The 26,390-nt window shown below is 46.2% G+C and overlaps 3 protein-coding genes across 3 annotated transcripts in view; 1 reads left to right on the forward strand and 2 right to left on the reverse strand.

Moving 5' to 3' along the window:
- Window positions 1–26,390, forward strand: part of LOC143369726 (meckelin) — a 292,527-nt gene that overhangs the window by 178,672 nt on the left and 87,465 nt on the right. The window lies entirely within an intron of this gene.
- LOC143369795 (uncharacterized) overlaps window positions 1–26,390 on the reverse strand; it is a 281,266-nt gene that overhangs the window by 158,214 nt on the left and 96,662 nt on the right. The window lies entirely within an intron of this gene.
- On the reverse strand, window positions 3,255–4,783 carry LOC143370027 (uncharacterized). The gene is given in 2 exon segments (XM_076814623.1): window positions 3,255–3,658; window positions 3,661–4,783. Coding segments are annotated over 2 exon segments (1,032 nt in total). The 5' UTR covers window positions 4,289–4,783.

Raw genomic sequence — 26,390 nt, forward strand, 5'->3', positions numbered from 1 at the left:
TTCGAACGACGACGGCGACGACCATGACACCGACGAGGATGACTACGAAACAACCGAGGAGCATGATCTGGGCCAGGGTGAGACGGACGAAACGATTCGGGAAGTTCTCGAGCCGAAAACCATCGTCGACAACCTCGACGCGTACATCGTATTCATGCTATCGCATGAATATCTACAAATGTTCTTCACCGATACCAAGAAACTGATCGACAACGTGTACGGCGTGTACATAAGCGACGACGAACAGCTGATGATCGGTGATTTCGTGCTCACCATCGGCGAGAACGACGACCTTAGCGTAAAGGGCAAGCGATACGCGGGCACTCGAGGCTTGTACGAACTGCTGTTCATGCTGTGACGGTCTTCCGTCCGGTGGTAAGGATTTGTCGTGGTAGACTCAGTCGGTACGCCAGGGTTTGATGAAATCCTTATGTAGTGATGAATATTGCGTTTATTTACTTGTCCTACAGATAATGCTATTTACACTATTTACACGCTTTCGGTATTTGCTTCTCTACGCGTTCTCATGCCGTTCGTTTCGGTTTAGCGGTACGCCGCGTGTCTCGCTATCGGAACAGGCCGGAGGCCGGACAACGGCCGGGCGTCTCTTTATCGGAACGGTAGTAAAGAGACCGGGCAACTTCCAGGCGTCTCTTGTCGGAATCGGAAGCAGGAAAGAAGGTGGCGGGCGATCGTTCGATCAGCGGAGATTTGTACCACTACTTGCACCGGGCAGCATCCAGGCAGGTCTGGTGGTGGGGGATCCATATCCCCACTGGAACTGTCTTGGCTTCGTGGCGCCGGGGCTTATGCCCCGCTTCTCGGAAATTAATAGCTGCGAGAAATCGACGCGATCTAGCGGCGCAGTGAGGAGTGAGCGTCATCGCTTGACGCGTCGCGAGACCGGCGGGCTTCGGCTCGGTTCGGAACGATTCGGTCTCGGTCGCCCGTGTACTCTCGGCCTCTCGCTCACTCCTGGTCGCGCCGCTGCGCGCTCGATTTCTCGCACTGGGACGCTACGTCACAATGCGAATACCTAACGATCGGGTGTACACAAATGCTGATCTCGAAGCATACCGAGGCATCTTGTTGTCGACGAACGCGCATAAACGGGACCCTCGGGTAGCAAGCCCACGCTAGGCAACAAGGGCTACAAGTACAGGAAAATCGTGTCGTTGTTGATTAGCGGAGACCGTAATGGCGGCGGCGAGTGGACGCACGAAGGTCGAGGAGTACCCATCGACGATGCGATGACGGTCACCCATAACGCGATCGATTACGTGTACTGAGACGATCCGAACGAATTGGTTGATAGGCTACAATTGCTCGCGGCGTCGCGCGACGCCGGTCACACCGGACACGATAACGGAATCGCCTCCATCGTGGAGGAACTTCGCGAAGCCGGTCTCGTCGTATTCAATCAATCAATTGATCGTTAAGATCGACGTTGTGTCAGTCTCGTTCGCGATCGCCACTGGCATATCGGTGAACAAGTTTGGCGCGTCTTTGCACGGCATCGCCGATGCTATCGATGTATGGAGACGATTCGCTCGCGAAATCTATACGTCCCGAATTACGTTCGGGGGAACGCGCTTTGTCTAGGTACCGATCGGAGGACGTTGGACGCGATGGAACGCAAGATGCGTCGCGTGGCACATCCGGAGGAGGATACCGACACGAAACGATACGTCGACGACATGGTACGTACCGTCGGGACTGCCCTCGACATTATGGAGGAAGACATGAATGAATTGATTACGAGACGACTGGACGCTTTGAGGAACGCGATAAATACAGCGGTGGAAGGAAGCCTCCATGACTTGGAGAATTTGATAAATACCGTGATGCATCAACGCCTCGATCATTTGAAGGATAGACTCGACGAGCTTGCGACACCGACCGCCGAAGTACACAAACGAGAAGAAGTGCGACGATGAGCAAACCCCGCCAACAACGTACGTGTTTCGAGTGCGTTTCGCGTGCTTTGGAGAGCCTGGTGCTATATCTAATGCTGATCGCGGAACGTTATCGTCATCATCATCGCTATGAACATGAGTAAGGAGCGAATACAATTGGTCAACGAACTGCATGCTCATGAAAACGAAAAACGGGCGCGTCGTGACCGGGGCTTTCGGGAACGTGTTGCGACGGAGCGGCAGATGCCCATGAAACCTACAAACCGACATGGGAAAGGAGTTCTACAACGCGGAGTTTCAGCGATGCGTGACGTCTCGCGGAATCAACCACTACTCGACGTACAGCGTGATAAAAGCGTCGATCGTCGAACGTTTCAATCGTACGCTGAAAACCCTGATGTGGAAACAATTCTCCTTGAACGCGTCCTATCACTGGTTGGATCTGTTACCGACACTCGTGCGCACCTACAATCATCGCAAGCATCGCACGATAAACGCGCGACCCGTCGAACGTTACCTTCGCCACTCGTTTGCCGTTCATCGTGCGCGAACCGTCCGTCTCGTCAGACACCGAGCTACGACAAAGACGACGACGACGACGACGACGCGCGAAATTTCACGTCGGCGACAAAGTACGCGTGAGCAAATTCAAGACGATCTTCGAGAAGGGATACACACCGAACTGGTCAACCGAGGTGTTCGAAATCACCGCGGTACAACGAACGCTCCCGGTAACGTACATTCTACGCGATTCCGCGGGGGAGCCGATCTCGGGCGGATTCTACGAGCACGAACTGCATTCTGTCGCGAATCCGGACGTTTATCTGTTCGAGAAGATTGTTCACCGTAAGGGGAATCGGGTGTACGTGAAATGGGATTCGACTCGTCCAAGAACTGGTGGATACTGGAAAAGGATGTTCTGTGACGCATCAGCAGCTTCTTATTAATTAAATAAATAAATATACACATACATTTTACATTTATACAGTTATTCTTTATTCGATTCTTTTTATTTAAAAATAAAGAATAATATACATAAACTGTTACTTCTACAATATGTTTATCATTACCCTACGCTACGTCCATACATTGCATACTTGTACGTGAAAAAAATCATACGCGAGATTAATGAAAACGTATATACATATGCTCATGCATTCATACACATACCCACTACATCGCGAGATATGCATACGTGAGTCACGTGTCGGCATCGCACTTGGGGATCCGATAGTGTCCCCACGCAAGGGTACTAACTTGGTCGGGTAGTATGTATCGCTTACCGTCCTACGGGCTGAGCGCGGTCTTATGCTCGTTGATGGAAAATACATCGTGTAATCACGAACGGATATGATTCTGTCGAATCGTCGTTTCCGCATGTTCGCGAAGACACCGAACGTAGTCTTCGAAGCGTATCTCGTTACCGACCACGCTCCTCTTCACACCCTTCACTTTTTTCGTCTCGGTCGTTCCCGCCACCGCGTTATATACTCGACTCGCATACATCTTGGCGCGTAATCCCATGAACTCTGTCATTACATTGCCGTTATTTTCATCCTTCATAATACCAGGCTCTTTCTTGTTTACGCGCGGCATACCATACGGATTGTTTGCTGCGTAATCGCTGGTATCGAAACGGGCAACGATGTCGCGTTTTATCACCTCGTACGCATCATCGCACTTCAGCTGATACAAGAGGCTGTCGGTGTCCGTATGCAAAACCTTACACCTGATCAGCAAACCTCGCACGCATATACGCATACCTTAGACACATCCAACACCCTCATACCCACGTATATGGGTTCATCGAATTTAACTTTCAATTTCCGCATCTCGATAGCGACTATATGTTCTGAAAATATTTCTCGACTGTAAAAATTAGGTTTAGCAATTAACGTTTCAGCGCCGAAACAACCGTCCCACCGCGTAATCAGTCGCACGTCCACTCGATTTCGAACATTTTCCATCGTCTTTCCGTACACCGCATTGTTCATAAGTTTGTATAGCGTTTTCTGAAAGTCGCTGGTAGCTCGCGTTCTCAACTCTGTGTTCAGGGTAATGTAGCCGCGCAACCAATGCGATTGTTCGAATCGCAGAACACGGTGAATTCGCGATACGCGGAGTCCGTACCGAACGCACTGCTTCAGGTATCGGTAATGGATCACATATCGCTCCTTATCGCGGACCGTGGCGGGCAGCTTGGTTTGTTTACTGGCGGTCGCGTGCTCGCGTTCAGGGCAGAACGGAAGGTCGGCGTGTTCGTCGTAAATCTCCTGCGGATACTCAAGATCCACTTCCAGCAGGTAGCCCTCGGGCCCATCATTCTCCGGCAAAGAGTTCACGTCCAAATCGGCCACCGCCGCCTCGTCCATCCATCAAAATCTACCCTGCGGCATCGCCTGGGACATTGCTCATCCGTACAGGTTGTTCACGTCGAAGTACATCAAGTACGTGGATGGTTTCGACGAGTCGTACATCGACGTCGGAAAATACTTGTTGTTGGCGCACGCATACCTATGCGAACACTGACTCAGGCCACCGCGTATGCCACGCTCCACGAACAACAGCATGTCCACGTCAGTGAGCAGTTCCAATTTGACGCGCGTGTATTTAAGCATCGCGTCCACGTGAATGCCGGTAACGTACAATAATGCGCGGGATCCAATTCGTAGCTCGCTTTAGAGTCGATGCGAAAGTTCTCGAACACGTCCACGAGTAACAGAACGTCCGTTTTGAGATACAAGTCACTATACTCGCCTAAAGTCTGCGTATTAAAACTGTTCCACACGTTCGTTGCGTGCGCGTAATCAGATTCCGACGCGTTGCTATCGTTCAGTCTATTATGGAATGCTTCGCGAGGCGGCAGTCGCGTGTCGTTCAACTTGTCGTACGTGGTTACGTAATCATGTGGGAAGACTCCCTTCTTGGTCAGGAGATCGAATTGCTCGTCCGGTAGATGTTGAAACTCTCCTCGTAGAATCGTCAGACTCTCTTTCCCGAGATCCGATGCGAGTTTCTGCAGACTCGCAGCCAAGGAACTTGAAGGAATCGACGAATCGAAACTTCAACATTTTTCGCCAATCCTTGTGTTCGCCCTTGAGGTCCTTCACGTCCTTCGAGATATAACGTTCTTTTGTTAACGGGAGCAGGCTGATCTTACCCTTGAACGCGTCTACGAACTCCTTGATCACGAAGTGCGCGTCGTAGCCGGACAGGTTGTGGAACACCACAGGTATCGTGTACGAACGTTGATACCGCAAGTTGCACGACCTATGAGCAGCGCCCCTGTACTCTCCCGTCGAGTGACAATGATGGCGCACTTTCACGTTATCTTCACCTCTGTCGAAGAGTCCCCCGCACACGTGACATACGGTCGCTTCGCGAAAACTCCGCCACTGTTGCTTCGTCAACGACGTCATGGGTTTCTTGATGCATAACCACGAGAACGCAACATTCGCAAATTCGCGGAGTTCGCGCACGAACCACTCTACACAATCGGTATCGCTGCGATACGCTCGATATCTACACAGAGACTCGTCGACAGAACAATGTACATAGTACCCTACACTATAAGCTCTGCGACGTTGATACGCGTCGTGCGACGATGAGCCATCGGTGACTGCTCAATGTTCTCCAGCAAGCACTCAAAGTCTGCGTATACGACGAACGGCACTCGTTCCTTGCGCTCATAATGTTCGAATCGTAAAAATTTGTCCTCGTCGGACGGCAATTCTACAGCACACTCGTTTATTCGCAGACAATCCACTGTGTGCAATCGTTCTGCCGATGAGGAAAAGTTCAGGCACCTGAAAAGTTTACCGAAAAACAATGAAAACGCTTCGTCGCATATCGTTCGAAATCTTTTTTTTTATTATTATTATTTACTTACCTATTGCAAACGAATACTTGGCTATGATGGGTGCGCAATAGTCTGGAAATCAGCCAGAGAGACTGCGAATACACGCGAAATGATAACGCTGCAAATCGTTGGGATCTTGTATCAACAGCAGGTTCGCGTGTCTCTCCTCTGGCTTGTTGCCAGTCACGCGTAGAGGCACGCAACTTTCGTCATCGGACCATAGGTACACGTTCACAGATATATCGTTCGCCACCTCAAACTTCTGCAACTGGTCAGTTCCCATCGAAATGGGAAGTTTCAGAGCATCCGTACGGAGCATCGTCGAATAGTGCAGATACGACGCAATCCTATTCACGTTCGAAGCAGCCGGAAACAGAGTAGCGACGACCGACCACAAAAAAACACGTGTTCTCTTTGCACTGAACGTTCACCACCGCTTTTTTCGCCACGACCACTCGCGGAAGCGGTACGTTGCAGCCGGCGCGGAGTAGATTGTGTTTGTTGATATTTATTACGAGATTCTGCACTACCCGTAAGGTCCATCCGGTCTCGCGCTCCTGAAACTCCTCCATCCTGATCAACGTCGGAGCTACCACTTGCTTCGTGTACCACTCGCGAACATTCGAAGACATAAGTAGTACTTGATTATGCGTTGCGAAACTCTTTACGTCCGCCTCGTTCCGCAACATGAATTCGGCATTCAGAACGGTGTTCACGGACACGTCGCGATGCTTCGTAATGGCATCCGTAACGCGTGAAATCACCGTTCGACGGACATTCTGAAAGAATCGGCGTGGATCGACGGCCCCCACGTTGATTACCGCCCCGGTAAACAAACGTTTCTCGAACGCGGTTTTATCCCACACGACCTTGGGTGCCGTCGCTCGAGCAGCGAGTCCGCACCCTTTACGCGATAACCGTCCACACACTATCGCACGCAATGTTTTTGTCCGCGCGAGCAGCGATACCACCCGCTGTTTCGTCCACACCGGCACGCGTTCGTCTTGCTGATACTCAACGGTAAGACGTATTTTCTGATCACATCTGGCCATCCAGTCGCGGAATTCCGCGGTGATTTTCAAAAGTCCGGACATCCGAGACAACACCACGAACGCGTTCTTGAACATCTCCATATTTTTTTTTCTTCCTCACAATCACAGTTCAGATTCAGAGATTAAAGGTCGTTACTCTGTATACCTACATAATACGTTTACGCCAAGTAGTTCAATCCGCGTCAGGAAATCAGATAGGTACACCAGGGCTAGTACGTTTCGGATGCTCTTGCAGAAAACAACTAAATTCCCCAGCTAGGAAAGTACATACGAACATTACCCTTACAGGATACAATCCTTTGGTATATACGCGTATCCGTACTTCTGTCTGTACGTGTCTTTGTCTCCCACAATGCATGGCACCATACATTCCCGCGCACTACCGTATCGCGTTGTTTGGTTCAACAGCTCGCGCTTCTCGCGTGTAAAATTTTCTATACCGTAATTAAAAATACTGGTCCACGCTGCCTCGCACAATGATTGCACGCGTACGGTGTCGTACATCTTATGCATTTCCACTGCTGCTGTTCCCACACCAAGCTCACGTATCATAAAAGGTTGTGAGGTATCATCATTATCATCATCATCATCATCCTCATCACTCTCATAAAAAATCTTCTCATCCACACACGAATACAATAACTTTGCGTATCGTTCCCGCTCATCAACTAGCTGTAGCTTTTTATGCTGCACACCCACTCACAATGCCTTGATATTGCGAACGATTAATAATAAACGACGTTCGCTGCTGCTGCTGCTGCTGTCCAGCAATGGTTTCTTTTTTTTGTCTTGGAACTCATCGATAAAATGCATGAATTCATCGTATCTGCATACCCAGTTCCTGCATTGCTCAATCGTGCACAAATCCGTACAACTCTGCGACACTTTCACAATTACATCAATTTTTTTCATTTCATCGATTTTTCAGCACTATAACTATGTTCGTGCCTCTTCCATCTCCTGCTCCTCAATCTCCTCCAGCTCTAACAGTTTCGAATACGCCTCCAATTTTATTACATTAAGATGTTTAACGATAACTTGTACCCGACGTTTACTACTGTCGCGTACACGATCTGAACACTCAAACACTTCGATAAGATGTAGTACATTGTCACACCTCTGCATAAAATGTCTACCAAATGCAAGGGGTGCAAGACGAACGTTGCAAACCCGACCAAATGCTCGGATTGTAGTGCAGTGTCCCACGCTAGTGACACTTGTTTGGGTCGTTCCTGTCATCCATGGCATAACGGCGGTCTGCTCAGTAGCAAGACACCTGTCTTACCATCGGCGGTTCCTAAATCGCCGTCTCCGCTTATTGGCTCGCTGGAGGACTTCAAAGGCCTCATTCGGGACGAATTGGAAAACTTTCGGGAAGCAGTTTGGGCTGACTTCAAATCTGATATTACTGATGTTCGGAACTCCGTTGCCCTACTGTCCGATCGAATGCAGCGCATTGAAGAGCGTATTGGTGATTGCTGCTCGCCTTCAGCCAACTTGCTCGCTGATGTTGTGTCAATTACGGATGATATGGCCACCGAACTAAGCGAAAGGGAGAAGAGGTCCTCGAACCTTATTGTCTTCGGACTGGATGAGGATCCCAGTGTACCTGTGCAACACACTACACAGAAGGATGCTGAGAACATCCGTATTGTTCTCTCCCAGATCTACGCAACTAACTACCAACACAACAGTACGCGCAGAATTGGGAAGCCTGCCGGATCCTCTCCTAGGCCGCTATGCGTTACGCTTCAATCGGTGGACATCGTCAAGAGCGTACTAAGGAACAAATCCTCGTACTCCGGACCGCTGAAAATCGCGGACGACAAGACCCCTATGCAGTTTTCCAATCTGAAGAGGCTCAGGCAATAACTTAGCGAACTTCACGCCAAAGGGGATGCTGATAAGACAATACGATACGTCAACGGTGTTCCAAAGATCGTCCCGTTGTCATCCGCGCGTCGCTCAAAAAACTCGCACTAGGGCTGTAACGAGTTAAAACGGTGGGACGCTGATCTTCCCCACACCACTCGCGCCTGGCACGGCCCGCTGCTACCGAGCACGGCCGCGAGATGGCTGCGCGCCGAGCGGCGCTCTCGCTTGTGAAGTTCGCGTGGCGCCGCATATAAGCCGGCACGGCGAACCTACCACGAGCGTTACAGGCGAACGGTCAGAACTCTCCCAGCGATCTTTTGTATACTACAAGCTGTATCACTGTGTTTTTTTGGATTCCCCTACCTACACGGTCCCTAGAGGAACGCAAGTTTGCCGACTTCTAGACGCAAGTCGATATCCACCGTCAATCTTAGGGACAGGCTTCGCCTGCCCCGGAGGTCATCCTACAGTCTCTGTATCTCCCGCGGGTTTTACCCACTGGGCGATCGGACTCAGGATTTCCCGGTCAGGGCCCACAGCAGTGGTGACCACCCTGCCTTCCTCCATCGTCCGTGACGCAGTCGCGACAACCCAGCGCCGGTGCGATAGGTTAAGGCTAAGGTTAGTATTACGCCGTTATCCTCTTGTAAGCCAGCATAAACCTGGCCGGGCTCTGTTGTACATGCGACTCAATAAAAAACCCGTTCAGCCAATTTACCCGCCTTGTTCACTTGTCCGGTTAGTAGCCGTTACGGGATACGGTTACAGGGCTCTCCGTTTACTACCAAAATGTGAGACTTGTCTCAGGCCTTAGCTTGCTGTAACATTCAGTATGATGTAATAATCTTTAGTGAACTAACTAAATTACTTGTGCGAGAGTATTTCGCACTGAATGCTCGCCTATAATTTTAAGGATATTATTTATAGTGTTTACGCAACACACATTCTCACACAAAACAAACGAAATTAAATGTATACTTTGATTCTGAAATTAAATGATATTTCACCCGCTTACGATACTGTGTACTTATATAACCAAATTTATTGTATCGCCTTCAAAGTAGGCCCCTTTCGAAATAATACACTTATGCCAACGAAGAACCCAATCATCAAAACATTTTTTTGACGCATTTTTTGGAATCAACTTCAGTACTCGCCGCGAATTCTCTTTTATGTCATCTATCGACTGAAAACGGGTGCCCCGAAGTGGTAATTTCAGTTTTGGAAAAAGAAAAAGTCGGCCGGAGCCATATCAGGGGAATACGGTGGCTGCTCGATAAGATTTATTGAGTTTTTGGCCAGAAATTCGTTCACAATAATAGCCTTGTGAGATGGTGCGTTATCGTGGTGCAAAATCCATGAGTTTTCTTTCCACAAATCTGGTCTTTTTCGACGAATTTGCTCTCTGAAACGCCGCATAACGCTCAGATAATATTCTTTATTTACTGTCTTACTCTGTGACAAGAATTCCGAGTGCACAACACCGCTGTTTAGGACTGTATATATTGTAAATATTAGATCTAAGTTCTACATTGTTTTAGTTGCTAAGAATAGATTAACTTGCTCGAAACTGCACGCGCTCTTCCTGGTTTGAGGTGAAAAGTTAACGGTGTCACCAGCTCGTCGATTGTCGCGGCAACAATTGCTTTCTCCCCACTCTCTCTCTCTCTCGCGAGCGCCGATTGCGATCGCGAATACTCGAGTCAGTCGGTCTCCTGGAGTCGTTCACTTTGCAACTTTTCTACCTCAAACCCAAACCACTGATTTTATTCTCTAAAGGTTGAGGCTCGGTTTCTTTGTGCTGTTCAGTATAGCTTACAAGTAAAAGTGCAGTGCGCAGGTTTATTATCAAACTCTCAGTTAATAAACAAAATACCGGTCGTGATACTCGCGCTGGTGAAAAATCTAGAATTCAACTTACTCTAAAATAAACCTAGCTACAATTACCTTAACCTACTTAAAGCTACCTTATAAAGAGTTAAACTAAACTAATAACTATTTTAACCACTAACAACCGCGGTAATCGAAAAAAACTGTCAATATCACCTTCACTTTTGATCGACTTTAACGTGCGTTTTTCGGTTTCGGCTCAATTGGAAGGCACCATTCCGCAGCTTGTTGACTGGTTTGCATGTCAAACTCGTAAACCCATGTCTCATCACCAGTTACAATGCGTTTTATGAATGTGGGGTCGGAATTGACTCGTTCTAACATGTCTTCAGCGACCTTAACGCGATTGAGTTTTTGCAGAAAATTCAGATCTTTCGGCACTAGTCGAGCGGCAACGCGTTTCATGCCCAAACAATCGTTTAAAATCGTACGAATTGATTCGTGAGACACAGAAATTTCGGTGGCTATCTCTCTCAGACTTAAACGACAATTTCCAGCCACCATTTCCTTTCCTTTAGCGATGTGAAGTTCAGTTGAAGACGTTGATGGCCGACCAGAGCGAGGCAAATCTTCCACCACATCTCGACCGCTTTTAAATGCACTGTACCACTCATACGCGCGTGTTTTTGATAAAGTCGATTCACCGTAAGCCTTATGTAACATTTTCAGCGCTTCGAAATTTCAGACAGATTCTTTGTTTGATATGTTTATCCATTGTAAAAATCGCAAAACACACTTGAGATGAACTGACACAATGGCCCACTGTAAAAAAACTAAATGACAAGTGACGCTCAAACTCCGCGTGAGTATAGAGGACAGTTGTGCCAACTTAACGACAAAAAAAATTTCAACTATCCCTTTAAGCGAGCTTTTTAAATGATCGATTCCCGGTACTTTTTTGACAGAATGTATATGACGCGCGATCGCGACACGTGCGTACTCGCTCACGTCCCGATGGAGAAGGAAGATCCTCCTTCCCGGAATTCAATCGAGGATTTCGGGAAGTCACGTGATCATCAAGCGCGTGACTCACGCGCCGCCAAACGATTTACCGTAGCTTTTAATTAGGTGTTGTGGCCCAGAGATGGCCTAATTAGTCTCACTCGGTGCGTTTCGCCGAGGATTCGAGTGGGCTACCTAGCGTAGCAGCCGACACGCCTAGTGACGCGTTCTACGTCGACCGTAAAATCATTCAGTCTCCAACACGATATTGTATCCGAGGAGCTTGGCTTATCCGATTATTCGATCTTCTGTTTTGATAGAAATCGGAGCACTAGCGAGTATTCTACAGGAGGCGGGGTGTTGATAGCTGTAAAGAGTTCATTTCAGTGTTCCCATATCAATGTATCATGCGATCGAGTCGAACAAGTTTACGTTAGGATCAATGCTTCGCCTCCCTCTCTCTCGTACTGGGAGCCGTGTATATTTCTCCCGCCGCCAGGACATCGAGCTATTTTGATTACTGCGCGAGCGTCGATGATGTCGCCAGTCAATTCCCGTGTACTAACATCTTGCTATTTGGAGACTACAATCTTCCCCGGTGCAATTGGTCTGATCCTTCTTCTGTCATCAATGAATTTGCGCTACCGCGGTCAGCGTCTGGAGGCGTGGTGTCAGCTCATGATATAATTAAGGAAATCTGCTTTTTCCATAACCTTCAGCAAATTAACGCTTGTCCCAACTATCGCAGGAACCTTCTAGATCTAGTCTTTTGCAACTTCAGGAGTGTAACAATAGCATCTGCTTCCGATCCTCTCTTACCAATTGATCCTTTCCATCCTGCTCTGCTCGCTAATCTCCAGCTCTGCGCGATTCGGGCTGCCTATCGCCCTATGACCAGGAGGTATAACTTTAGTAACGAGGACTATCCGCGAATCACAGAGTTCCTTAATTCTGTGAATTGGGACAGCGGTCTAAATGGTATGTCGGCCGATCAGGCTGTCTCTTTCCTGTAGGATCGCATTTTATACGCGATCGATTCCTTTATCCCATTAACGAGATGGCACTCCCCTAAATACCCGAGCTGGTTCTCCTCCGAGCTAATCCATCTAGTTAAGGCTAAAAAGACTGCCCATCTCGCGTATAAGAGGAGCAATGACTGGCATCAGTACTTAGCCTTTTGTTATCTCAGATCTAAGTGCAAGTCCCTTTCCAGGTCGTGCTATCGGGGATACATAGAATCCATGGAGGCTTCTATTCCGCAGAACATAAAAGTTTTTTGGAAATTTGTTCATTCCAAGCGTCGCACGCATGGTTTTCCTGGAGCTATGCAGCTCGGTAGCGCGACCTCTTCGGACAATTCTGTTATCGCTGACCCGTTTTCGAAGTACTTTGAATCTGTTTACTCTGCACCTAGTCCTAGTCATACCACGCATGTCAACATGAATCCGCCGCTTAACGTGACCGGTATGAGCATCAGCATAGGTAAAGCATACTCCGAAATTTAAGATCTAAGCATTAACAAGGGGCCGGGCGATGATGGCATTCCTCCTATATTTCTAAAGAAATGCAAATTTATTTTGTCACGGCCGCTCTGGATAATCTTTAACCGTTCTCTGACCGATTGACACTTCCGCTCCGCCTGGAAATCCAGTATTGTCTCGCCGGTCCATAAGTTCGGAGCGAGATCGGACATTACGAACTACAGGCCTATTTCGTTGCTCAATATTATGGGTAAACTTTTCGAGGCCATTGTGGCCAAGAAGATTAGTGCCTTGACCAATAGCATCTTGTCTTTGGAGCAACACGGCTTTATGTCTAGCAGGTCTACCATCACCGACCTCGCGGTTTTCTGTAACTTTGTGTCCAGGGTTTTAGAGGGAGGGCGGCAAGTTGATGTAATATACACAGACTTCACGAAGGCCTTTGATAGAGTGGACCATTATCTGCTCATCGATAAGCTTGCCTCCGTCGGCTTCGGAGGGCAATTATTGTGTTGGCTTTTTTCTTATATTACGGGGCGCTTCCAATGTGTCAGAGTCGGGGATATGATTTCGAGAAAGATTTTTGCATTGTCCGGGGTACCCCAGGGTTCCCACTTTGGGCCCATTCTATTTCTATTATTCATCGATGACATTCGCGAGATGATCTGCAACAGTAAATTTTTATGTTCGCCGACGACCTCCAATTATTTAAATGCATCGCGTGCCATACCGACTCCTTAGATCTACAATTTGACCTGAATAGACTCACTGAGTGGTGTCTCTTCAACCATATGGAGCTTAACACCAGCAAACGCCATATTTTGAGGATTTCGCGAAGTAAGAATCCGATGCACTACTATTATGAAATCGCGGGCTCTCAGTTGTCAAGCGTTGCGGTCGCGCGTGACATTGGCGTTCAGATCGACTCTTCGTTCTCCTTCGTGGAGCACACACAACATGTTGTTGCGGCCTCGAGCAGAGCTCTAGGTTTTATAATTAGGAGAAGTACCGATTTTGTTAGCCCTAGTTAGCGCTACTTATATAACAGCTTGGTGCTGCTTCATCTCGAGTACGCGTCAGTCATCTGGACACCGCGATGGACTAAGTATAGTCTACAACTTGAAAGGGTCCAGCATCGTTTCTTACGCCATCTTGCGTACAAAGCGGGCCGGCCTATAGCTCGGTTTGGCCACGACTATGTGCCGATCATGAGTAGATTTGGGGTGCGGACTCTAGAACACAGGTGGAGGATCTCTGACCTATCCTTTCTATATAGGATACTGAACGGGAAAGTGAATAACCCCAATGTTATTACGCTAATCAACTTCAACGTTCCCACTCGCTGTACCAGGCAAACACCTCTGTTTAGGCTACTGAGCTACTCCTCCTGGGTCGATCACACCGACCCCTTCCACAGAATCTGCGGCATCGCTAATCAGCTTTACGAGGGTATTGATTTCTTTGCCGGTACTCGAAAGAGTAGAAATAGCTTCAGGACTAGTGCTCGGAGAGTCCTTATTGCGGAAGGCATTTCTTGAATTCGTAGTTTATTCCCCATGTACCTACCTGGAAATCTATGTTCATAACTAGCGCTTCTTTTCTTATTTTTTATTTTATTATTCTGTAACTTACTGTAATTATCTATTACTATAAATATTCTTGTTCTTAATGGGTTTGTCCCGTGAATAAATAAATAAATAAAATCACTACATTGTGTAGCGGTACACAAACTCTTACCGTCCTTGGTCAACGTGATATTCGCGCGTTTGAACATGTCCATTGCATCCGAACATATGTAAACTCAGTTACGCTCCAATTTAAATATATACGAACCTCCCTACCTAAAATCCCTCACACCCTTGTTCCTAATGATAGATATGGGGTTTCGCCTTAAATCTTGTCACGCTTCTACACATAATATTCTGGCGATGCGGATCCCGGAAACATATGCGCATTATTCTTAGAAGTTAACCTTCGATTATAGTAACTATATGTTCTGTTTTTTTTTGGCCTGGTGATCACGCGATTGTGATGCAGGTTTTGACTTGCATATTTATCTTGTGCACATGATGATGTTAATAATAATAATAATACGTATGTTTTGTCTGGAGACAGTGACAAAGAGCCGCATAACATATATACCTACCTCGCTCGCGCTCCAAATTCAAACGTCGCGAATCGTACACCGCTATTGATGCGCGTCGGAATCGTGCGGCTGCGTCGCCGCTATCGCATGTGTCATTTAGCCATCGGGCGATAGAAGCGCGCCGGATCGCTTTGAATCTTCGCGGTTCCCAGAATGTGCGCGCGAAGATACCGCGTATTATTCCCGGAAGTAGACCTTCGATCATAATAACAATGTTTTCGGCGTGGTGATCACGCGATGGTCACGCAAGTTTCGACTTGCATCTTCTACGCGTAATACCACCCTATGTTTTGTCTATAGACCGAGAGAGAGAGAGAGAGAGAGAGAGAGAGAGAGAGAGAGAGAGAGAAAGAGAGAGAAATGTATATCGTGTCTCTCTCGCGCTCCAAATTCGAACGTCGCGAATCGTTCGCTGCTATCGCGGGGGCGATCTGACCTCGAGTCGAAAAGAGGGTGGCGGATTGTTTTGAATTTTCGCGCCTCCGACAACGTGTGATGAGTCATCGGCGGCATCCCCTCCCGCGGTCACGAGACGCGTTCCCCTACCCAGACCTAACCCTCGCCCTGGGTTGTTCCAGAACGCCCCTATTATGCCTACTGCCATGTACTCGTACAACACCTCGGTACACGAAGCAACGAAATTCACCCCGTACGAAGTGGTTTTCGCACAATTAACTCGAGATCCGTTCACGCCTATGTCCCGCGGGGAATTATTAACGTACCCGGGATACATGCCGAATCTGGTAGAGCGCTTAAGGTTGAGTTTCCTAGCCGCGTCCGGCAGCGACGGCGGCCACATCCTAAGCACCGCTCTTATGCAACCTAGGCTACTTAAGACGCAACACAATGCGATGAGTGTCTGTTTTCCGCCATGATGGTGGAATCTACTAGCCGCGCGGCTAGCCACGACGGCAAATCGCTTGACTGCTCCAAAGGGAGTCATACCCGCGGCCGCGCTGCGATCCAACGCGACAGTGGGACAGAATCACCAAAAATAAGGAAACATGGCAGAATTCAAAAGTTATGGGATCATTTTTTTTATATATTTCTTGTAAACTAATGAGTTTCTAAAAAAGGGAAAAACATCGTGGCGGCTACTTCTGATCTGTGTGTAGACACGTGTCAAAGTTTGTATGTTTTTTCTTGTGCAAGATTTTGAATCGAGTCTTTTAAATTTTGATGATATAAATTTTTTGGGAACCGAAATGAGTAGTATCGTTTTTGGTAAGCAATAGCAAATAATTAGTTATATGCAGTTCTTTTCCATATGAAACCCATTGAAGAAATATGAGCAATTATCGGCTTTTTTGTTGTCCTCCGGGAACTTCATACATTTAACTTCGCAACTGCGAAAACAAGATTTGGCAATATTTGCCAATAATGGAGTAATTACCTGTATTCTATGTCGCACAGCGAGGCTGAATTCCAAGAAATAGGGGAAAATTCAACAACATCACATTTTTCGCACTGAAACTGCGGAATATAATTAAGGAAGTTCATAAAAAAAGTATTAATATACAACTCGTACGGAGGAATGACGTTATTTAAAAAAATTAATGTGAATAATTCCAATAAAACTAGAACAATTTGATAAATATATCTACATACTATGGAAAGTGCAGAAATATTTGCAAATCTGTATCCATGTTATCCTATATACCAAATACTGTTCACAAAGTGTTAATACATTCCTACGAAATTATACAATATTTGGGCAACTTTCCAATCGGCTAATTGGGTGAAGGGACCCAAGATGGCAGAAATAAAGGTTTTAAAAAGTAAAGAAAAGATTGTACGCTCGAAATATTCTCATTGCAATACAAACGAAGATGTTTTAAACTTTTTATCGATTTTTCACATGCAGTACTAGTGTTTTATAAAGTAGCTTCATAAAATTCGACATTTTAAGTGAAAAAAGTGGCATGTTAAATTTTTTCTCTATTCTTGGGATTGACGCCCACTGTGCGTTGGGACAAAAGCTGGAATTCATTCGTTGTTTTCGACCGATAATTTCGTATTTTCCCAAGAAAGTTTCGACAACATCTGTTTGCCAGCATTTCTAAAGGGGAGTCAAGAAGGTAGTGCCGTCTTTAATAATTTTAGGCATTCTTCAGTCTCACAATGAGTTAATCCGTATATTGCTCTGTCGGTGGGTAGTACGTACGATGGGTTCGGACCCGGACGTAGGTACTGCTATTAACCACCGCGCCGTCTCGTGGGACAATATGATCATAAACCATGACTCTGGTCGGACAGTTGGTCGATCAGCCTGATTAACTTTTTGGATTAATAATTTGTTTTAATAATTTGTGGGATTGCGTTTTGATTTTATAATAGCTTCGAGCCTTCTTGGTGTAGAATTTATTTAGTTGGATGTCATAGCAGGTTGTATTTTACTCTAATACTACATACAGGGCGATTCTCCAGCGGCGTCTGTCCTTTGACACATCTCTTTAGATGCCGCATGGTACCCCGTGACGAGGTTAAACCCTCGCAGTGCCTCACCGAATGTTATGTGTTTCGACCCTTGAAAGGGTTCGAATATCATTAAAAAGTCAGAAATGTCCAGGATTTCCGCATTTCCCATGAGATCTTTGCACAAACGACGTCAATGGATTCTTTATGTTTCGCCGATGAAACTGGCACCACGACCGACGTAATTCGGACCACATGAAGGAAATTCCATGAAAGATAAATTTATATCGTTTCAAGTTGTCTTCGTTAATAATAGTCCGATTTACAGGAAATTTCATATGATTTTCATCGGAAAAACATAAGGAATCCATTGATGCCACTTCCATATCGAAACGATAAAGAAAAAAAAAATATTTTATTTCTGAAACAGGTATAAATCCTCGGCCGTAGACCCTTTCAAGTGCGCTCGAATCAAAGTGGGACTCTGGACGCTGCGCGGCCGAAGTTTGGCCGCCGCCAAGGGCTACCAGCCGCGGTTGCCGGCCGCCACCGCCGGCCGCGGCCGCTGGACGCGGCTAGGAAACTCAACCTTTAGATGGACACTAGCAAATCGCGTTCAAAAAACATTTATGACCGAAAAAGTAACCAGGTTACGTTCAAACCAAACGACTTCGTTTACATACAAAAGGAACCTCGGCTCCTGTAATGTTTAATGGTGTAGGGTTTTACTGAATCACTCACCCGGCTCGGTACCTAAATAACACTTTATTATGCCTAACCTCTGCATTCGTCTCGTACGAGGTGTACCGTTGACTGCTGTTCGGCCCGGCGCCCTGCACAACGCGCATGCGTAACAATTGCGCATCGATCCGCTCATCGATCCGCTCGGCGCATATACTACAGCTACATAAATTCGATCCGCATTACATTGGCCCTTACAAAATAAAAGCAATTACCGAACAAAGCAATGCAATATTAATTTCGGATGAGGGTCATCAAATCATGAAACATTTCGATAAATTGAAACATGCTTATGTAGCGACTTTGGCGCTAGCTCGGTTTCTTCTTTTAAGGGCTGAAATCTACCTTACGCGTTGGTGGCTTGAGTTTTTCCACCGTGCGCTTAGGTGAGTCAAGCTATGGCCACGTACACATCTGGCAGCTAGACGCGCCCAGGTTTTTCCAGCGTGCGGAAGCGTTTTCCGCCAAAATTTGCCGCACATTTTCGGCGTCGCTTGAGGGACGCGTCCCTCTGGGAGGACCGTATAAATAGCCCTCCAGAGGTGCCGCTCTCCCTCACTCACTCATTAGGAACCGCCTGTAGAGGCCACGTCTCGCGCTGTGTAGTTTATCCGCGTTCAAACATTTGTGCATAACAGTGTATTGCCTTGTATCGCCTTGTCGCGAATTAAAAGGAATGCGGTGTAAGAGTCTCTAGTAATACTTTCCTTTTCACCCCTCACTTATATTAAAGATAAACCACCTTGACGCCAATGGAGCGTATTCAATGTGGTTTAAACTTACAACGGACTGGCGACAGGGCTCATTTAGCCGAACCAAAGTCCCACACTTCTTACATCCATCTGCTTCCTTTTCCTTCCTTTTATTTCACTTGTTTTTCGTATTTGCAGTAGTCATTTACGTAAAACAATAGAATTCCCCCTCTCCTTTATCTCACTTGCTTTTCATATTTGCAGTAGTCATTTACGTAAAACAGTAGAATTCCCCTGTGAAAGGTATTTTCGGAAAACCCTCGTACAATCGCCACCATGGACGGACGTGGGCTGCTTTTGTTTGCGTCCCTGTGGACGATCGTTAATAGTAACATCATCGATGGAGATTACAAGGTATCGCAGTTGACCCACAACCCGGTCGCGGAAGTATTATCCTCGCGACCACAGACTCAACCCCAGATTGACCGAATGAAAATAATATGTTGGACATATAATTGGACGTCTTGCCCGGCCGACACCCTTAACGCGGCCCTACAACGAAAACTCCTCGACGGTAAACGTTACGAGGAATTGCTACTCAGCATATTGGGAAAGCCACTGCTCCACCGTACCAAGCGATCGGTACCATTGGGATCCATCGGATCGCTGAATAAAGCCCTTTTCGGAACACTGAACAACGACGACGCGCAATATTATAATCAGGAAATAGATAAACTCTACAAAGATCAAAATCATTTCGCCGAATTATTAGGAAATCAAACCCATATTATAAAATCAGAATTCCAGGATATACACGACACACTAAAAGCGGTAACGGGTTCCATGCGAAATATGGACGATAGAATTAAGGAAATAGCGTCGGGTACCCTTCAATTAGAGGAGCACGAAACAAAAGTAGAATTAGAATTAGCCTTTTCGACGTGGACGTTTATCACGACCAGGCACGTGGACGAATATGTAACAGCGCTGATCATAATTACGGACGCGCTCATGTTTGCAAAACTCAGTATTGTACATCAGGTCGTTCTGTCCCCTAGTCAGCTTGCGCAGACTTGCGAACGAATTCGCGAAACCACGCCATACGAATTCCCGCTGACCCCGGAAGAATTAAATTCCGACAACAACAAGGGGTGGCCAAATTAAACGTAGCTTATTCACAGGGGCGAATCATCTTGTCACTCGACATCCTTTACTGGATCAAATTCCCTTCGACCTCTATTACCTACAACCGTGCCATTCGTTCCAGACTATATCAACCAATGTTTCTACCCCTATATTCATAAAACCACGAACAGAATATCTAGCAATCAGCCAAATCAATTCTCAATACTTCATGCCTGACGAGAACTACATCACAGGATGCAGGAGACACCTTCGGATGTACATGTGCAAACTCAGCCTACCACTCCAAGACTTGGAAAAAGCACCAAGCTACGAGACGGATGCCTTATTAAAACCACAAAACATCAAGTGGCCTAGCTGCAACATCTAAGCCCTCCCCGGAAGCCGAACCTCCCTCAAGAAGATGGTTGTTTATAATGTTTATTTAGCGGAAGGTTCGAGGAAGCAGTAATAAATTTAGAAACGTAAGACACTGTTAATGGACACGAGGACAAATATAATTTAAAATTTAACGAGACACGACAGTTATAACTATATTATATGTACAAGATCACAAGCAATAAACTATTTACAAAATGTTTAATGTGCACCACTTAACTAATAAGAACTTAGAATTCAAGCAGGAGATGAATCTAAGCAGCAAGCGTTAAGCAGCTAATAAGCAAGCAAAGCATTAGTGAATTCGAAGCACCAGCAAGAGAAGCGCGTAGCGAATTTCCGAAAAAAACTTGTGTGTCGTTGCCGAGTCGCGAACAGAGAGAGCCTTCCAGGACTCGCGACCGGCTTTCCTGGAAGGAAGAGCCTTCCCCTTCCATCGATCGCGAATCGATGGAAGGGGCCATGATCGCTGCTCCACATGAGCAAGCGCGCCGTCGCCAACTGCCTAATTAATGCTCATCATTACGAGATGGTGTTGACATGTCGATTCCGTGAACAATGATCGCACCCAACACCTGGCTATATTCCATCAGAGACACCCTGGCACTGCAGGTACAATGCAACAATCACGCGGCCGTATATGAAGTGCTCCAGGGTGCAAGAATATTGCAACTGTGGAAAGATTGTCGGGCCAAAATACGGACCGATCAGATATGGGCATCCGGAGTTCACCGAGGCATTGACAACCATCTACAAACCATCGATCGACATCAACATTTTGGAAATCCTGCCAACTCTCACGGAACATCACGTAAAAATTTTGGCTGACCTTCAAGATGCCCATGCGAAAACAAACACAATTGCACTGGAGGACATAGAAAGACAAGCAAGGGAGCTGGCCACCCATCATCGATCCAAAATTCTATCGACTTATGTTGCCTATGGAATGCCAGGACTGGGAGGAATTTTCATTATCCTCCTTATTTTCTGGATTGGATACCGTATGTGGAGGGCACGCCGGACACAATATAACGAGCCCTTAAGGAAATAGGCCAAGGTCGATATAGAAATGGTACCACACCGCCTCCCTCCTCAAATGATTTCCAGATCCCGTCCTCTTGCTATTACATTTTTTCCTCCCGACCTACCCGTTATACAGTCCACGAGAACAAGAGAGAGAACCCACGTGGAGCGAGCGAGAAGTTTCGCGGGTACCGAGTCATACTTCGAAGGGGCCTTTTTAGGCGTGGTTTCGCAGACGACAGCAAAACCCCCCGTGCGTTATCCTTATTAACGACCCCCGCGATGCGCTCTGCTGCGAAAATTAGGTAGTAGGGACAATAGCATATAAGACATCAATCAAGCAAGCGAGTGACAAATTTTATAAAAGTTTAGTATCGTAAAAGAAAGTTCATCGCAACAATGGCAGCAAATGCACCGAGATTCAACCACACCTCCGTCAAGCGTTCATCACTAGCCGAGGTGGTGCTGCCTAGACACCTGCACGCACCATTTGGGAGGCGCCTCTGCGTAAGGGTTCCTAACAACACCACCGGAGGCAACGGCAAAGCGTGGGCGCTTGAAGTCCGTAGGACACGAACCCTATGCGAAGCCTGCGCATGGTTGCGGCCACCAGCCGACTTTGGAGAGTTTAAGAGGGCCCCACTGCACTGGCTGACGGAGGAGGTGAGGGCCCTCACGAAGTGCGTCGTGTGCCGGGACCGGCACCTGCAATGGTCTTTGCCAAATAACTGCACGGGCTGCATCCGAGCAATCATTGAAGTCAATCTCAAATATCTACCAGCCTTCCCCATGTTGGAGGCGCCCCGTCCCTTGGAGCCCCCAAAGCTCAGGGACGTTCCATGGATTGTGCCTGCCGGAGCCGTATAGCGGAACACCCCCTGTATTAGGTAATTACACAGCCAACTGTCATCGACTCAAAACAATTAGGACTATTACTAAAAGCTCCATTTTTCATTTGTATTCGCAGCAGAGAGACCTAAGGTCGTGTTCAGATATATTGGCCGGTGAGTTCGGTTTCGCGAACAGCGCGCGAGGAGAAATCAGCCACCACCACCTGACGATCGTGGATTGGCAGTTGAAGTTGCTGGGCCCCCGAAGGGTATTGTGGGGTAATGGGAACGCTGCTCGGCTCTGCCTGAACGAAGCCATTTGGCTGTGGTTTATTCTTATCGTAGTAGGTGTTTGCGTTACGAAGCTATGCGTAAACCAATACGAGATGAACCTATCGAGAAAGAATCAATGTTCTGACCAATAAAGCTCCTGAATTTTTTCGGACCTAACGCACACCTATTCTGATGTATGTATCTGCGCTAAGAACTCGGTTTGGCCTACACGTCAGGAGCTTGGTGATATCCCCACCACTTCTGACTCGCTCTTATTCTGCGGAGGCGAGAGCGAGGTGGAACGAGAGCAAGAAAGAAACGAGAAAGTGGTGGGAAAGCTTCGCTGCGTACATACGTACCTCATGGGCACCGAATCCCTCACGTTGTTATGGTTGTAAGCACAACGTGACCGTTGACGGCCCGGGCCCCGATATTTCCAAATAAGGAGTGATCGACAGGTGCCGACGAGGCAATTTCGGTAGCGACAGTGAGATTCAAAGCTCGAATTAGGGAGTATCGACGGCAGGTCGCGCCGTCTAGATCGCGTCTCCGCCCCAGTGTCGATCTCACGAATCGGGCTCGGCCGATCAGGTTAGGCGAAGTGTATCTCCGTTCCGATACACCGAGAAACGGCTTGGCCGGGAGTGCGTTTCCGCGCCGATACGAGCCAACCGCGACCGCGAAGACCAGGAACAGAACGAGCGAGCGAAACGATGGACACCAGATTCAGCAACTCCATCGCGTCATCCGAAAGCGACACAGCGAGCGAGCGAACCGAGAAACATCAGGTTCACCGACTTCCGAGCGTTACCTGAGAGTAACGCGAACGCCCGCGACCTACGACAGGTTCAGCGAAACGCGAGCGTCAACAGAGACGGAGCGCCGTCTCTAGGGTATGTAGTTTGTAACTCACCATTAATCAGAATATATATTTATCTTATTGTTAATCCTCTAATTCTTGTGTCAAACCTCATTTGAACCCCCCCTTTTATTTTCCTCTTCCTTGGTAAGTATAGTCAAGGCGTGCTTTAACACCTTAAAAGAGCGCGAACCCGATAGATCATTCCAACCGCTCGGGGTGATCTGTAGAAAGTCCTTTCCGGACGTAACATGATTAAGATAAATTACACAGTTTGACAAAATTTGACTTTTTTCGTACTTGTAACATTCAATAGCAGTTTCGCTGAAAATGAATCCGCAAACAGTTTGTCGCCATCACCTTCGGTTTTTGAGAAATTCGATTTTGAAAAAAACTGAAAATTTCCACTTTGAACATCTATTTTGTGTCGAAACAGTAATAGTTATTCGGTTGCTTGTTACGTAAAATTATTCTATGAACCTTCGCGAACACAACGATATAAGTTATTATTAAATTATAAACATTTAAATATGTTTAAACAACGATGAAAGGGAAAAGAACACCCGAAATGCACCCATTTTTGCAGATATCTTTCATTTTATTTCCAAATCTGAGAGTCTGGGAGAAAATCTGATGACTCCACGCGATACAGCAGACATTTTTCCGTCGGAAAGCATCAACAGAAATGGTAAGTCACCTTTTGTTTACAATACAGAAACGAAATAGTTTGGTAAGGCGTGCGCCGTCGACAGTGGTAGTCAACGGCGGCGGGCGAACCACTGTCGCTCAGCGTAAAGCTGCGTATTCACCTACGCATTCGCCCTGAATGTGCATTCGGCGCTCACCGATATTTTGCCCGTTCGGAGCTCAGCGCGCGTTCGGCGCGCATTCGGTGCGCGTTCGGGGTTGAGTGAAATTTGCGGCGTCCATTTCATGGTATTGTTCGGACCCGAATGCGCGCTTTGATGGACCGCCAGCAAGCGGATCGGCCCGAACACGTGCCGTACACGTGTCGCGCCCCGAACACGCGCCGAACACCGGACGAGCAAAAAATCGGCGCGCGCCGAATGCACATTCGAGGCGAATGCGCAGGTGAATACGCGGCTTAACATAACTACTTAACGCACGTGACTACCACCGTCGGCGCCGCACGTTTTGCCAAACGATTTCGTTTCTGTATGGGAAAAAAACGCGACTTACCACTTCTGTTAATGCTTCCCGGAGGAAAAATGTGTGCTGCGTCGCGTGGAGTGGATGGATTTTCTCTTAGACCTTTAGTTTTTGAGATACGTCAAAATATATCTGCAAAAAATGGTGCATTTCGGGTGTCCCTTTCCCTTCGATCGTTGTTTACACATATTTAAATGTTCATATCGCAATAATAACTTATATCGTTGTATTCGGGAGGGTTCATAGAACAATTTGGCGAAACAAATAACTATTACTGTTTCGAAACAAAAGATGTTCAAAGTGGGAAATTTGCAGTTCTTTTCAAAAACAAATTTGGAAAAATAAGGGTGATGGCGACAAACGGTTTGCGGATTCGTTTTCAGCGCAAGAAAACCTATAAGAAATGGCTATTAAATGTTACAAGTCCAGATGGCTGCCGAACTGTGTTATTGCATTATTGTGTTATTGTTGATTTAATAAGATCTATGTTTATCAGGTTGTGTTTTTAAAATTATAAAGTAAGGTTTTGGTATTATTACTGAAATGAAATTGTGTTGATATCAGTCATCATTGATAGATGAATAACCGCCTATAAAACATCCGTAAGATGATGGCGATATACTCAGTGGGTTGAAACTCAACTAAAACTTGGGTCCTTGGATACAAGGACACATTTAACATTTTTGCCATGTGTAGATTAAACCGACATGAAAATTTTTTGAAACAAAGCATTATCTTTCAAAGTGCCAAATTTATATACTTGTATGTAATTCACACATTCTTTTCCACACATCAAAGTAAAATCAGTAAAACATGAAAAGTAATTCGATCAGGAAATTATTATAGAAGGTCTCCCACAGATTTCCGTACAAATTTTGCCTGCGAGTTCTGTAGCTACAGATAAGATAAAAATCTCATTGAAATATAGGTTCCTAAATGCTTCATTGATAAGTTGTAACAAAAAAATTAAAATATGAAGGAAACAATAACTGTCTTATTGGCAAGAACAAATAAATTACATATATGTTATTAATTGATGGAAGCTGTCTACTGCTTTGAAACAATTCAGTATGCCTGCAAATTGCACATTTTAATAGTGAATTAGTTTCAGTTGCGTTTTAGCTCATCAGATAACAGTTTACGATCTTCAGAATGCAAAATGTTCTTCTGTTAAACAATATGCAGGTATGTATTTCGTTTACAGTTTTTGTATGGGAAGTTTTCGAGCTGTCGTTAGAGAATACCCGCAAGAATTCTAATAGAACAGTACCATGTTATATAGTATTCACCAATATTCACTTGAAAGTATGTCAAACATTTCATATTTCTGTTATAACTCTTTAATAAAGCATTTATGAACCTACATTTATATGCCAGTATTGTACCGTTTTTAGCGGCAGCACACGTTGGCAAAGTCTGTAGAAAACCTATGGGACACCCTGTACATTTACAATAATTTTTTCATGAAATTGAAAACTATTCTATAATACACAAACTTACATTCATTTATGATAAAATCATCGTCTATTATTAATTATTTGTATTTGCTATTGGAACATTATATCCAATTTTATGTCTACCTAATGTGTTTTAACGCAGCTTGTGATTTATAGTAACTAAACCAGGGTACGATGTCAATGATTCTATTTCGAAATAAAGTTGCAACGATCGATACGTGTACTGTAAGTTTTTGCAGCGTGTAGTC

Source organism: Andrena cerasifolii, chromosome 6 (assembly GCF_050908995.1).
Source record: "Andrena cerasifolii isolate SP2316 chromosome 6, iyAndCera1_principal, whole genome shotgun sequence".
NCBI lineage: Eukaryota > Metazoa > Arthropoda > Insecta > Hymenoptera > Andrenidae > Andrena > Andrena cerasifolii.